We start from the raw sequence: 15178 nt of genomic DNA, 5'->3' as shown, positions 1-15178 counted from the left end.
GATGTCCGACTGCCTGTTTTTTCCCAAAACCTCCGTTATATCCTGGCCCCTCCCGTACCTCTTCAGAGCAGTCCCTGAGATCTATATGAGAGGCTGTCTCCTGGGCTTACGTCCTCAGTACATCTGCCGAATAAACTAATCCTCAACTTTTAGGCTGTGCTTTTTTTCAGTTGACAATTGGAAAGAAATAGAAGCACAGATATACAGGCATATGTTCCATATAGGAAAATATTTATGATTATCCCATATGTAATCTGGATTTAAATGATTTTTTAAAATATTGGAAGGGAGTTACACAAATCTCCTGACGATTTAGTTTGGAGCCACTCCTTTCCCTGTTGGAACACCAGGGTATCCCACTTCATCCATACAAGAGTTTAGTATTTTAAAACTCTACGTGGCACTTCTAGTTGCAAGATCACTACCATTCATGACAGTGGAGCCAAGTCCACCCTCCAGCTGGCCCTGAGAGAAAGATGATGCCACCATCAGGATTCTCTTTGGCTCCTTCTGTCTCCTCTGCATGATGTCACACACAACCCAGGTTTCAGCAGCTAAGGAAACACCTGGGAATTCCGAATTGACCTCTACCAGGGAGACCCACTTGGAGATACAGCAGGCACCTCACTCTCACTATGCCTAGAGCCAAACTCATCATCTCTTCCCATAAAAGACTGGTTTCTGAGGCCCTTTCCCTGGTTCGAGGTAGGGAGAACTTAGAATCTATTGCTCCAATTGGGAATAATTAGGAGAATAAAGAAGGGCATTATCATCAGTAATTATGCAAGGACAGCGCATGTCCACCAGGACTCCCCAGGAAGCTAGACCCTGTGCCCATTCTGGTCAGGGCTTCACCACACACCCCAAAGCCATTCTTGATTCCTCCTCCTCCTCCCCCCTCACAGCACCTGCACTTGAAGCCATGTGGACACAATGTTAAGCAAGAGAATCAAAACCACCTGCCCATGGCTCCTCACCCCTTACTCCACACCTTCCACCCATCAGTCATCAAGTTTTGCTGAGTAGATATTAAAAGTTCTCATCACAAGAAAAAATACGTGTAACTGTGTGAGGTGATGGATGTTAACTTAAACTTATTGTGGTGATCATTTAAAAACACACACCAAATCATTATGTTGTACATCTTAAACTATACAATGTTATATGTCAGCTATTACATCACAATAAAACTGGAAAAAAAAAGAGCGTAAACATAACCTCCAGAACCAGTAGGAGGCAAGCACACTGAGAATACTCACTAAGAATTAATTGAATCTAAAACTGGCTTTGCAACAAATGTAGACAGATACACACACAATGCAGCAGCAGATTTTCAATTAAAACAACAAAATTTAAGGGTGCATGACATTCACCAGGTTGTTTGTTGTAAACAGTTGCCCAGGCAGAGTGTTGATTTCATCAGGTACGCAGAGGGGGAAGATGAGAGCCTTACCTTGTCTGGATCTGTTGTGGTGATGACCCACACACAGTGTGCGTTGTCTTCGTACTGAACTGGGTAATTGGGGGAGGTAATGACACCGCTGGGCCCACGCAGATTTGATCCACACGTTCTAGCTAGAAGTACATAGAGATGATATTATTTTCCACAGGATTTCATCTGTGTGCTGAAGACACAAGATATACATGGAACTTCAAGTTATGTATCTAGCATTTATTGTAATGAAAAGCTACTTGTGAACTCAAGTTGGCAAGTAGATTTTACTCAGCCTTCAGGACCCTTGCTTGGTATCTGCAACGTTTACCTGGAACTCTTTATTATATGATGTTTCCCAAGGCACTGCCATTCACAGAATGACTTAATTACAATAGCACCATGGACAATGTCAAATCAAATTAGTCCATTTCAAGCGCCATTCTGACTCAGAGACGGTCTGTAGAGACCTTTGGTTGCACGCAGTGCAATTAAGAATTCAGGACACCGGAGTTAGCGTCTCAACTATGCCCTACACGATATGACCTTGAACCAGTAATCCCAACCCCCCGCAGCTTCATCCTTTTCATTTTAAAAGATGGTGGAACAGATGATATTTAAATTTCCTCTCAAGTTTTACACTGTATCATTGTATTCTGTAACAAACTGTACCAATTTCCTTATAGCACAATGCAAATAAGAACTTAAAATACAGTTGAATTTGTGAAGAAAGAAAATAGAAACGGTGGCTCTAAAAGGAAAAAGAAAATACCTTAAAAATGAAAGACCAAGTAAATCACGGAAGTAACATAACCCAATAAGAATGACTAAGTTTTGAATATAAAAATATTTCAACTGACCTCCACTTTAAGAAAGAAGCCTTTAAAAAATCAATACACAATTTTGTAAATCACATGTCAGCCTGAACTCCACTCTTAACATTAATAATTTAAACTGGGTTTGAGAAAAGAGCAGAAGAAACTAATTTCACAAATAAGAACTAATACAAGAGAAGCTCAGGTTCATTTTCCTAAGGTATCATATCACACGAACTGATTAAACTGCTGTCCACTGAAGAGTAGATTTTATTCATAACCCACCCTTCCTTCCTTCCTTTTGTTGGCTGAGCAGGTCAGGTATTGTCCTAAGAGACTGAGCTACAAGAGAACAGGATTCTGACCCCCAAGGGCCAGGTTGTAGGGGAGGAGTCACAGAAACCATTTAATGGGGAAATCCCTAACTGCCCTCCAGGAATATCTCTCTCTCTTCCATTTACATTGATACAGCAATAATATCGATTATGCCTATTCCTAGTATTGTAATTGTCAATGTACAGATCTCTCTTTCCAACAACGTTGTGGTTCCCTTGACCTTGGGAAAGCATCCTTCCCTCATTTATCTGTATATCCTCAACACCATATCTAATGTTGATAGTTGCTGACGTAAAAAATGTGGGAAGCTGACTTTACACAACATTTCAGGTACTTGATACTTACAATGAAAATAATTAGCTAAGAATTAATCCACTATACATTGATTAATAAAAACATATGAAAGTTAGCTTTTAAAATATTGGCATTTGCTTTCCAGATGAACAACACTTTTTAATAAATATGGATAAAGTGTCACCTGGTTTTCAAAACCCAGTAGGCGTGTTTTGGCTCCAAAGGTCATTGAACAGAGCAGAGCCCACAAGCACATACACCTGTGCTGTATGATTTCCCTCTTCAGTGAGTCTGCTTTTAGGAACACATTCTCGAGAGGATCATGAACTTCAGATCCGAAATTTTCTTAAAGCCCTCTAATATTACGGGTATTAATTACAGAAACTTAGAAGAAAAGTTATCAATAAAATTTGAGTTATCATACCTTTGTGTTACCCTACTTTGTGAAATTTCGCACTGAAGAGCTGACAGAAACATAAATAGAGTGTTACTCAATAAATATCTGTTGACTAGTTTTAAAGTAATATTATCAAAGTGCCATCCTAAGCATTTCAAACTTTGAAAAAAGACATGTGAAGAATGTGTGCAGTGGGGAACTAATGTGTTACATTACCACAGACAATTTGTATTCATCCAATCATCAGCCCCAGCTGTCACTCTGCTGGAAAGTTCACCAAATCTGACAGCCTGTCAATGGCCCTGCGTCTTAGTTGTTTGCTTTGAAGCTTGACCTCAACTTGACTTATTAAAATTGGTTCCCAGCTCTTCATGAAATTCACCTTACCCACTGTTTGGGGAGATAGGATTTTTAGTGATTATATTTTTAGTGAGGTAACTATTAGTAAAATTTACATAGGGAACCAGCACATTTTCTACATTTTCCTGCATACATGGTACTGTGTTTCACACAGAACAAGTTATGAATCCAGTCCCTTCAGAAGTATTTCTCACCAAAACTTGTCAAATTAATACGTAAAATATTTCTTCGTTTTCTCAGAACTATGTCCCTATTTTTGCAGTACCTTTTCCTAATAAATTAACTTTTTAACTCTTTTTTCTACCCATACTTTTAATCAAGCCATCAAAATAATCAGCTGAAATGAAGTATGTGGGAATATTCAGGGCAGGGATTTTGTTTGTTTTGTTTTCCTCCCTGTATAACCTCAACAATCAGAACAATTCCTGGCATTCAACAGTTACCCCATAGATATTTGTTGATGTATTTTTTGAGTAGGTTGATAGGCTTAAATAATATGATTTAACTCTAATTATTTACTTCTAATACTCTTTCTTGGGAAACTGTTGAAAATTTTAGCTAGTACCTCAGTCTTTGCCTTTCTAAGTCGTCCCCATTCTAATCATCTGCCTCTTCATCATGTGATCATCCTACCGTCATCACACCAATTACGATTCATTAGGTACTAGTTTCTTATATCAAGGCTTTCCTACTAGTCAGAGACAATTCTCAGATTTTCTACTGGCCACAACTCAAAGTTCAACCATCTACGTTGTAGAGTCGCTATCAGATTAATAATAATGTTTCTTGAGTTATCATGATCTCTGTGTGCCATTATCCAAATCCACATGGTGGTTGAAGTACAGACTGGACATTATTTTCTATGTGTCCCGCAGATGATCTATTGCCTGGGGTTTTTTCTCTACTCTCTGGTTCTGCTGCAGGAAGGGTCATACCAAGCTTCAATTTCTCTGAATTGTATAGTGGAGAGAGCAGAGTGAACTCTACTCCTTCCCCTGTAGCTGCTCAGACACAGAGAAAGCTTAGCGCCCTGCTCTGATTATGATGAGCAATCTCACTGTGTCCTTGCAGACGGGGAACTACTTCCCAAACAGTTGCTTCTGGATTAAACACACATTGGATTAGTCAACAAAGTATTTAATTAAGCAAATAATTAGGTAATTACAATATACTAGTGCCAAGCAAGTTTTTATAGCAAGATTTAAATGCATTCCCATAATGGAAATGTATATACACATTTATACGTACTGCAGTTGAATATTACTTTCTGCTCCTGCAAAGGCTTTCCCCCTTGTCAAAACCTTTTTGGAAATATAACACCTAACGTAAAGTAATTTACACTTAAATCTTAAAAATGCTTAATAAATGTTCTTTGATAATAACCACGACCTAATTAATGTGTAGCTAATATCACTCATGTGACAGTGTTCTAAATTTGTAAACTCAAATTTTGCTTATATCTTACCTGTTTTTAAGATAAAAGCAGAATTCACAAAATGATCATTGGAAATATAGATCAAGAAGGAAAGTGGAAAGGGAGTATAAAACTAACCAATTCTGAATGTCAATCTGTGCCATTTATCCATTTAATCACTGAATATTTATTACGTATAAAACATTTGTTTCACATAATTTATCTTACATAATTTGAAGTAGTCATTTATCTATTTATGTATAATCAGTTCCAGGAATCTTTACTGTTCTATAGTAACTACTTAATTAATCAAAATAGTTGAAGAGAATAATATTCTAATTGACCAAACTTAAATTAATAGGATATCTGGACTCACATCTGAAGCTTTTTTCAAGCACATTAAGAATTATACTGGATAGTGTATATCTTGTATGATTTAGAAGAAAACCACAGATTTTATGTCTATAACCAGACTGTCAACCAAAATGCAGAAAGTATGTCAGAGGTTAAGAGCTTGCTTTTCTTAATCACACCTGAGTTCCAGGCCTGGTTTATGAAGTTACTAGATGTCTTATCTTAAATTATTTCATTTTAAGCCTCTCAGGTTATCCACATAATAATCATAACTTCATCTATGATAGCTGTAAGGATTGAAGGAAAGAATTCGAGTAAAGCCTTCAGCGCATTGTCCGACACGCCATAGCATAGGGAGTAAGGAAATATACAGTAAACGCTTTGTAAGAGTTGGGCACTGTTTCAGGCATAGAGGATACAGCAGAGAGAGAACAAAATTAAGTTCCTTGACTTCCTCAGGCAATTAAACACCTGACCATCTAATTCAGGAGGATATTTGACCTTTACAGAAAAGCAGAGTCAGGGTTCAAAGCATATCTGGAAGAGGGTGGGCATGGAAGGGTTTGGATGAGACAACATCTGATGACCAGTGTAGGATGGAGACCCATGTGGACAGCTGGGGCAGAAGTGTTCCAGGCAGAAGGAAAACAAATGCAAGGGAGCTGTCACAAACTTCCCAGGCAGGTTCTAGGAACATAATTAGCACCAAATTCACATTAGCTTTCAGGTCGTTTTATGTCAGTAGAATTTGAGAGGAGTGGTATAAAAATACATGGCTTTGTTATTTCCAGTAACTTAATAAAAAATAGAGAAAAACATGTTTTTTTCCCAAGTGACATTCAAGTAAAGAGTATAAATCCTTATAAGTCTAGAAGTGAAACCAGAAATTTATCCAAATTCACTGGAATTAAAGTAAAAGTTAAAAGTGTGAGAAATTAAGAGGGACAAACTTGCAGTCATGAAATAAATGAGTCACAGCATAGGGAATACAGGCAGTAATAATTTAATAACTTTTTATGGTGACATATTGTAAGCAGACTTATTATGGTGATCATTTTGTAATGTATAGAAATACTGAGTCACTATGGTGTGTAACAGGAACTAACATGGTGTTGGAGGCGATTATACTTCAAAAACAAACAAATGAACAAACAAACTCATAGAAAAAGAGATCAGATGTGTGGCTACAAAGACGGGGGATGGTGTGAGGGAGGAAGGTGGTCAAAAGGCACAAACTTCCAATGTGATGTGCAGCGTGATAAATACACTTAATACTGATGTCTCTTATATATGAACATTCCTAAGAGAGCAAACCCTGAGAGTTCTCAATATTTTTATATCTATCACAAGGAAATATTTTTTCTTTAAAACGTGTGTATGCTTCTTTAAATCTCTGTGCTCACAGATACCTGATATAATAATCAGTATTAAAATATAATCTTACAATTGGCTCCGGACCTTTAATCTGGTAGAATGAAGTCATCTTGCAGGTATAAATGGTCTTTTCACTACTATTTAAAAGGTCATTTCTGCATGGACAGAAACTGTGAGTAGGGAAGAATAAACTGTAAAGTTCTTGGTAAGTGAAAAGTTAATAAGTTAAGGGTAATTCTGAGCTAACCTGACCTGGAATCCCAAGATAATAATAACTTTATTCTGTGACCCTTGGTAGCTCTAATTGGCTTCCATGTAACCACAGTTAGAATTGCAAAAAACACTTCACTTTTCTTATGTGCCCTTTCAACTCAGAGAGCAACTAAAAATATTAATTCCACAGATCAAAGTGCATTAGCATTAAAAGAAACTCTCTCTATATATCCCCCCTAAATATTGATGGAATGAAATGCCAGCTGGAACATTTTACTTAAAAAAAAGAAGTATATCCTCTTCTTCTCTTTTTTGTTTGCTTATTTAAAAAATCTACTGCTAGTTAAAGATACTTATACAGTTTCAAACAGCTCATATTTTACCCTGTGAAAAATCATAATGGTTGTTTTCATATCCCTAAATGAAGTAAGCATAATTTCAAACAAAATCACTTGTGTAATTACTGAGCTATGGCAACCATTCATCCCTGTGGTAACAGGAAGAAAAGGTAACATCTCCCATTCTCAGAGCTAATTAGCTAATGTAAGTAAGCATTGGCTTAGGACCCAGTGTCCAGATGTGAAAGATCACTCCTGACTCACTGCAATTTATCAAATGCCTCTATCAGATATTTCTTCTGTGGAGAAGGCATGATAATTACTTAAGAGTTAGAGACCCTTCATGAAGAAGGGAGCCTTGAGAATCAGTCCTTCCTTAACTGACTGAGCTGAAATCTCATAATGCATGCAATGCTCAGACCAGAGGCATTTTATTGCATTTGATAGATAGCTGAATTTAGAACGTGTGGCTGAGACGATCAATATAAGGGCTGCTTTAAAGGCTCAGAGTGCATCAGGAAGACCCAAACCATGGTGCTCGCCTCTTACATACAATGTATTACGGGGTAGCACAGAGGAGAAGATGAACTTGAAAAACTGCACTTGGTGTCTGGAACCTACTGACAGCTAAGTAAATATCCCTACGTTCTGTTTTGGGTAGCATTTGAAACATCATTGTGTTTCATGTTATCCATTTCCCCCTACATTTTAGACAGCTAAAGCTATCTGTATAGAAACAGCCATAAAAGCTCCACCTAAAGAAAGGTTTTTTCAGCTCTTCTTTAATTGAGGAATCAGTCATTAAAAGCCAATAGAGACACTATTTAAAGGAGGGAATGATGACAGACTCAGGGTTCCTAAATGTTGCCAACCTGGAAAATGTATGGGCTTTAATAGAAGAGAGTACGTTCTACACTGAGGGATGCCTGCCAGGAAACCACCCATGACTCATGGAGGTCATTGCTTCCCTTCACACCCACAAGCGTGCTGAGCGCTGAGAAAACTGGAACTGGGCTGAGCTTCACAGCCAGAGTGGCGCTGTCCATGGTAGCCACTAGCACATCTGACTATTGGGCACTTGAAATGCCACTGGTCTGAGCTGAGATGTGCTCTGAGCATAAAATGCACACTGGATTTCCAAGACATAGTATGGATAAAAGAAAGAGAAAAAAGTAAAGCATCTCCCTATAATCTTTTTGACTATACATTAAAATGATATTTGTAATATTTTGGGTTAAATAAATTATCAATATGTTATTAAAATTAACTGCACCTGCTTCTTTTCCTTTTCAAATCTGGCTACCAGATGTTTTAAAATTACATCTGTGGCTTGCATTTTATTTCTAGTGGAGAGCCCTGCTCTAGAGACTGCTCGAAGTGATCCTCTATTGGGTCAGCCTACAGATGCACTAAGACGTTTGACCATCCATCTGTACATGTAATTGATCAGGTCATGGTACATGGTGATTACTTATGTTATATAAGACTCTGTCACCCAGACTAGAGGGAAGGGTGTTCCTGCTGCCTTTGCAGGAGGAAGCTGCCTCTTGTGAGAGGGCCATGTGGCCAGGAGGTGAGTACAGGGCAGAGAAAGGGAGCTGGGTGTTGAAGTGGAGGACAGGTTCCTGGCTTAACCATGATACTTACAGATGAGCCCTTACACACACACCTCCACCCTTTTTTTCATCCATATAGCTTACACATATAGTCCTGCACTGATACAAAAATGCCAAGGGACGTGAGAGAGGGATGAATGATTCTCTAGTTTATTTGCACTCTCCACTCATGAAAAGCTGCAGATGATACAGGGAAGCAAAAAAAAAAAAAAAAAAAAGTGTCATTTATTCAGTGATTTATCCCACTTCTCCTTATAAAAATATACCCCCATGGCAAAGATTCCCTTAATATCTATTCTCCTTTTCTTTCATAGAAGTATAATTGTTTGGTATATATTTAAACATACAGAATAAAAAATATATATGTTTCTAAGTCTCACAACAAGGTGAGAATATCTGGCTGGATTTTGGCCAATGAGAATGAGCAGAAATGCATGTGACGGTTTCTGCAGACTCTCGTTAGCATACATCTGCTAGGTCTCTCCCTGTTTCTTCTAACCTCCTCCATCCAGTCACCTGGAGTTTGGACACCACCGTGGACTATGAGGATGGAGGCGTGACCATAGTGAGGACAGAGTGAGTCTTGAGGAAATTTTCATATCTGAAACAGACCTGCCATCCTTGTCCTGTACTGCCTAGCTCTTAACTTCTGTATAAGAGAGAAATCCACTTCCATTTGTTTTAAGCTTCTCTTGGGTTTGGTTTTCTGTCACCTAATTCTAAACAGTTTATCTCAAATTCTCCTATTTAGGAGATTTCAGGACTTTAATTTTTTTTGTTTAATGCCGTACTACTCCAAATGCTCTAAAATACATATTTCTTTAAAACTGTGTTTTTAAAGATATTTTTTATTGTTCTCTAGACACAGTCTGTTATCGTTCTAGTATGCAGATTTAAAATATACATCCTATAAGAAAACTCTTCCTTAATTATTTCTTGCTGCTATAGCTCATTATTTCAGAAAGTTAAAAGTAATAAATTGAAAAAGAGCTAAAGGATTAGTCCATGAAAATGAAGGTACATGTAATTAAAGCAAAACAGTTAACAGCTGGGAGGAAGAAAGAGGAGATGAATATAGTTGAGTGTGAAAAAGAGAAGTGGGTGTGGAGAGAGGTGAGGAGGCTTCCACGGGAAACCAGACCAAGAACCACACAACAGACAAAGACCCTGTGGGAGAGCTTTCTCTTCTAAAATGATAAAGTAGGACATTAGAATCTATGGGAACAGGAAGTCAAATGACTCCTCCTCTAATTACCTCTAAAAGTGAGCAGTTGGTGGTCCAGGGGGATGGAGGGAACTGTCCCACCATTAGCCTGGATGGAGCAAGCACCTGAGTGTTTGACACCAACCAAATCAGCGTATAAGCTGGGGCCAACGTGCTGGGAAATTGTTTTGAGTGTAGATGAGATTTGGGGCAAAGGGGAAAAAAAAGGAAAACTTCTGGATTCATAAATAAGGTAAGAAACAAATAATATCCTACTCAATAGTCCCTTTATGTTACTCTAAAATATCAATTTAAAGCAGATGCACATTTACTAGTTTTGTCTAGTGTGGGCTTTTAAAATAATGACATATGTTCCTGGTATAGAAGAGCAAGAAAAACATTTGAAAATGAAAGCATATTTTTTCCTTAGGGCAACGATAATACCTGTAGCTTAGTCCTCATTTGTAACTGGGGCATGAACATTACCACCCTTTCATGGGAATAAGGATTTTGCTACAGTTCCTTTGAAAGCCTAATGATGTCGCTTTAGTATTAGTGTACAAATAGTCTAGTGACCAAAAGGGGAGGGGCGCAGCCATACACATTTCCTGACCAGAGATGGGTGCTTCTCCAAGAAGGGAAATTTTTCATGGGAAAGGGCCACCTGCAACCAGACCACACGCCCACTCTGCCCTCAGGATGCATAGATGCTACAAAGCTGTGTTTTCTACATGTAAAAAGCCACCAAGTTGTTATAGGTAAAGGTACACTATACTAAATAAAGCCTGCGATCTAGTATTTTAGCTTTGATGAAACTAGCAATGTATTTTGCAACTACTTCATCTCACAGGATATAACTTACACTGTTCATCTTGTATTGTACCTTTTTACAACTGGAACATTTTAAAATAAAAATTTATGAATCCATTCACTTGAAAAAGACTATAAGGAGGGATAAGATATTCTTATATATGAAAGTATATAAGAATATACTTTTTATTCCTTGTTCAACTTAGTACTTTTTTTTCTTCTTCCTTTAAAACTACCAATTTGCATAAATTATTTTATGGCCAAAATGCAAACAAAACAAAATACCTAGTTCTTCTTTTAATTTTATTGATTCTTCCTTAGTAAAATAGCCAAAACAGTTTTCTCCTGGGTTCACTATGGCTTCTATAATTCTGGTAGAATTCTTCACGTACTTCACAGAGCAACAAATACATACTTTGACCTCATTGAAGAAGATGATGATAATGCAGTATTTTGCTCTTCTATGTCCTAGTTTAATATGATTTAATAATAAAATGATGGCTTCAGATCATGCTAACAAACTCCCTTTATCACTGATACTATCAAAACCCAAGAATTCAACTTCACTACTATTGCAAAGTGAGAATTTTTAGATTTGCAGGGACATGCATAAAGTTTTCCAAAGCATCTGGTTATGTAACATATTTTCATACATATGCAAACTGTGTATATAGATAGATGGATACCAAGTTATATCGAGTATGTGTGTGTGTCTGAATGATTAGATTTACTCATGTATTTCCTGAAATTTAAAAACCACAAATATCCTTGGAAATGTCTGCCTCTTAAAAAATTTCAAAAAATATTTCTTGTTTACCTACATCACTATGAAAGCATAAATCATCACCACGTTTTGCTCTGCCTATACACAGTGCTTTGCACTTAAATCGTTCAGAAAAGCATGCCAAATCTGAGTAAAGAGAGTATCTGGGCAGACGCAATCACATAGGCCTTACCTCGGCAAATGGGCCGGTGGTCACTCCACGCAGCCAGAGTCTCCGTGACTCTCTGACACGTTATGCTCTTGGATCCCTGGAGCACGTAATTGTCCTCACAGGAGAACTGTACATTTGCACCAACCCTGAGCAATTACAAAACCAAAAACAACCCGAATTATTCATGGAAGACTTCTTAAAAAAATCATCACAGTGTTGCTACTGTGTTATGCCGTCAAAACGATATTAAACATTAAGTGATCCATTAGTAATTATTCACAGATACAATCCTCTAATGCAGCACAAGACCTGGGTTCAAATTTCCGTTCTGCCAACTTCTGCTAAATAAATATATGATCCTTAAGGTATCTTCTCTAAAATTAAGACAATAACAAAGGTGGCAGGACCATGTGTTGTGGCTTAAGTAAGAAAATGCATGTGAAAAAAGTGAACCCTGGAAACAAAACAAAGTTGGATGTCATTCCACGTGGATAAATATCTTACCAAAAAGAAGACTGAAAAAGCCTGGGTTAAGAAAATGTCTCAGTACACAGAAAGACAAGTGTTGTATGATTCCACTTATATGAGGTATCAAAAACAGTCAAATGTATAAAATCGAAGACTGGAATGGTGGTTGCCAGGGGCTGGGGGGAAGGGAGGCAGAGGGGAAATGGGAAGTTATTAATTCAAAGCTATAAAGTTTAAGTTAAGTAATATAAATAATTTCTAGAGATCTGCTATACATCATTGTACCTATAGTCAACAGTAATGTACACTTAAAAATTTTAAAGAGATAAATCTCATGTTAAGTGTTATCATCATCATTATAAAACTTGCTTGCAATGAAAATCAAGGAAAAAAATGCCTCAGTAAAGAATTTGTTATCATTGCAAACATTAATTATATTAATTATATTCAGACGGAGGCCAGTGCTATTATATTTCAGAAATACATCTTATAGGAAAAGAATAATTTTATTTAGAAAAAAGCAATCCATCCAGTCTAGAGTTAGATGAAAAACTGCTTTGGCTCCAGAGCTGCCTCTGAAAACATGAAGCCCTAAGGTTGTAAGCAGTAACGAAACGTGATTGCAGACTCACAAACCAACAGGTGCATGAGAAGATGTGAGAGGCATACATCAGGTCTGAGCACACCCAATCACTTCTTCTAAGGCTGTTGTCTGGCAGTGAGTTGAGTGCAGCATTATTTTATTATCTGACAAGCCTATTGTTACAACAGGAAATTCTACCTGTGTCTTCCATTTGACAAACCCTGACGTTGATGCTGACAAAAATGGGAATGAAAGAGAGTCTTTGAGAGAAAATATGCATAGTTGCCCATGTTATGTGTAAAGTTATTAATAGATAAAAGATAAGGAAAAAAATAAACAAATGCTTTCCTTTCCTGCTTATTGAAAAAGCCTAATCTGGAATATCACAGTGAACATTATTCCAGTAACATTACAGCAGCATTTCCCACATTTCTGTATAACACTCTCAGAGGATCATCACAGATGTCTATAAAAATCATCAAATCAGGGTCAAATCAGTTTGAAAAATTCTGGATTAAACAAAATTAAGCATCTTTCTTTTCTAAAGGGGACCCTCAGTTTACTAAAATTTAATATGCAAAATGTGTTTCACCTACTTAAGAGAATGTAAAGTATGTAGAATTTTCCAAATTTATCTGGTCAGGGAGCCCTTTTGCACTAAATATCCAGGGCAACTAGAATTCTATGAAAGTAACCTGTAACTTTACCAAATTCACTGATGAGCTCTAGTAGTTTTCTGGTGGTGTCTTTAGGATTTTCTATGTATAGTATCATGTCATCTGCAAACAGTGACAGTTTAACTTCTTCTTTTCCAATTTGGATTCCTTTTATTTCTTTTTCTTCTCTGATTGCCGTAGCTAGGACTTCCAAAACTATGTTGAATAAAAGTGGCGAGAGTGGACATCCTTCTCTTGTTCCTGATCTTACAGGAAATGCTTTCAGCTTTTCACCATTTAGTATGATGTTAGCTGTAGGTTTGTCGTATATGCCCTTTATTATGTTGAGGTATGTTCTCTCTATGCCCACTTTCTGGAGAGTTTTTATCATAAATGAGTGTTGAAAATATTTGCAAATGATGTGACCAACAAGGGATTAGTCTCCAAAATTTACAAACAGCTCATGCGGCTTAATATCATTAAAACAAACAACCCAATCAAAAAATGGGCAGAAGATCTAAACAGACATTTCTCCAAAGAAGACATACAGATGACCAAAAGGCACATGAAAAGATGTTCAACATTGCTAATTACTAGAGAAATGCAAGTCAAAACTACAATAAGTTGGGCTTCCCTGGTGGCACAGTGGTTGAGAGTCTGCCTGCCAATGCAAGGGACATGGGTTCGATCCCTGGTCTGGGAGATCTAAAAAGAAATGATACAAATGAACTTATTTACAAAACAGAAACAGACCCACAGACTTAGAGAATGAACTTACAGCTACCAGGGGGGGAGAGGGGAGGGGGGAGGGGGGAGGGGGGAGGGGGGGAGGGGGGAGGGGGGGGAGGGGGGGGGAGGGGGGAGGGGGGGAGGGGGGAGGGGGGGAGGGGGGAGGGGGGAGGGGGGAAGGGATGGTTAGGGAGGTGGGGACTGACACGTACACACTGCTATAATTAACATGGATAACCAAACAAGGACCTACTGTATAGCACAGGGAACTCTGCTCAATGTTATGTGGCAGCCTGGATGGGAGGGGACTTTGGGGGAGAATGGATACATGTATATGTATGGCTGAGTCGCTTTGCTGTGCACCTAAAACTATCACAACATTGTTAATTGGCTATACTCCAATAGAAAATAAAAAGTTACAAAAAAACAATTCTATGGAAGTAATTTTGAGAAACACTGTGTTATAAGGACATAATATGTATTATTTTTGAAAGGGAAAAGTGGAAAAACCAAAATGTAAACATAATTCTAATTTTCATTGTCAGTCACAGCAGTTATTTAAAACAGCTATACTTTTTAGACATATACATCATAATTTCATTGGCCTTTGGTCTTATTTAAACTTCCAGAACCATGCTGAATAAATGAAGTAAATATAAATATTTGGTTTGAAAACAACTATTATATCTCCGTGTTCTCTATTCCAGGCCCCAATCTTCAGTTCTCTTTGTTCACCTAAATTTCAGTTTTCATACTTTTCATCATTCTTTCAATATATTTTTATTGAATATTCACTGTGTGCCACACCCTACTCCAGGTACTAAATACGCAGAAATTCATAAGACCGACA

The 15178-nt window shown here is 37.6% G+C and overlaps 1 protein-coding gene across 1 annotated transcript in view; it reads right to left on the bottom strand.

Annotated features, from left to right (window-relative positions):
• Positions 1 to 15178, bottom strand: part of CSMD1 (CUB and Sushi multiple domains 1) — a 1889718-nt gene that overhangs the window by 491078 nt on the left and 1383462 nt on the right. Inside the window, exons 10-11 of the mRNA XM_068531988.1 lie at positions 11914 to 12038; positions 1454 to 1575 (exon numbers count right to left, since the gene is read on the bottom strand). Of these exons, the coding sequence (XP_068388089.1) occupies positions 1454 to 1575; positions 11914 to 12038 (247 nt within the window). The remainder of the gene's footprint in view (positions 1 to 1453; positions 1576 to 11913; positions 12039 to 15178) is intronic.

Source organism: Eschrichtius robustus, chromosome 21, assembly GCF_028021215.1.
Source record: "Eschrichtius robustus isolate mEscRob2 chromosome 21, mEscRob2.pri, whole genome shotgun sequence".
In the NCBI taxonomy this organism is placed as follows: Eukaryota; Metazoa; Chordata; class Mammalia; order Artiodactyla; family Eschrichtiidae; genus Eschrichtius; species Eschrichtius robustus.
This window is presented reverse-complemented; position numbering and strand designations above follow the sequence as displayed.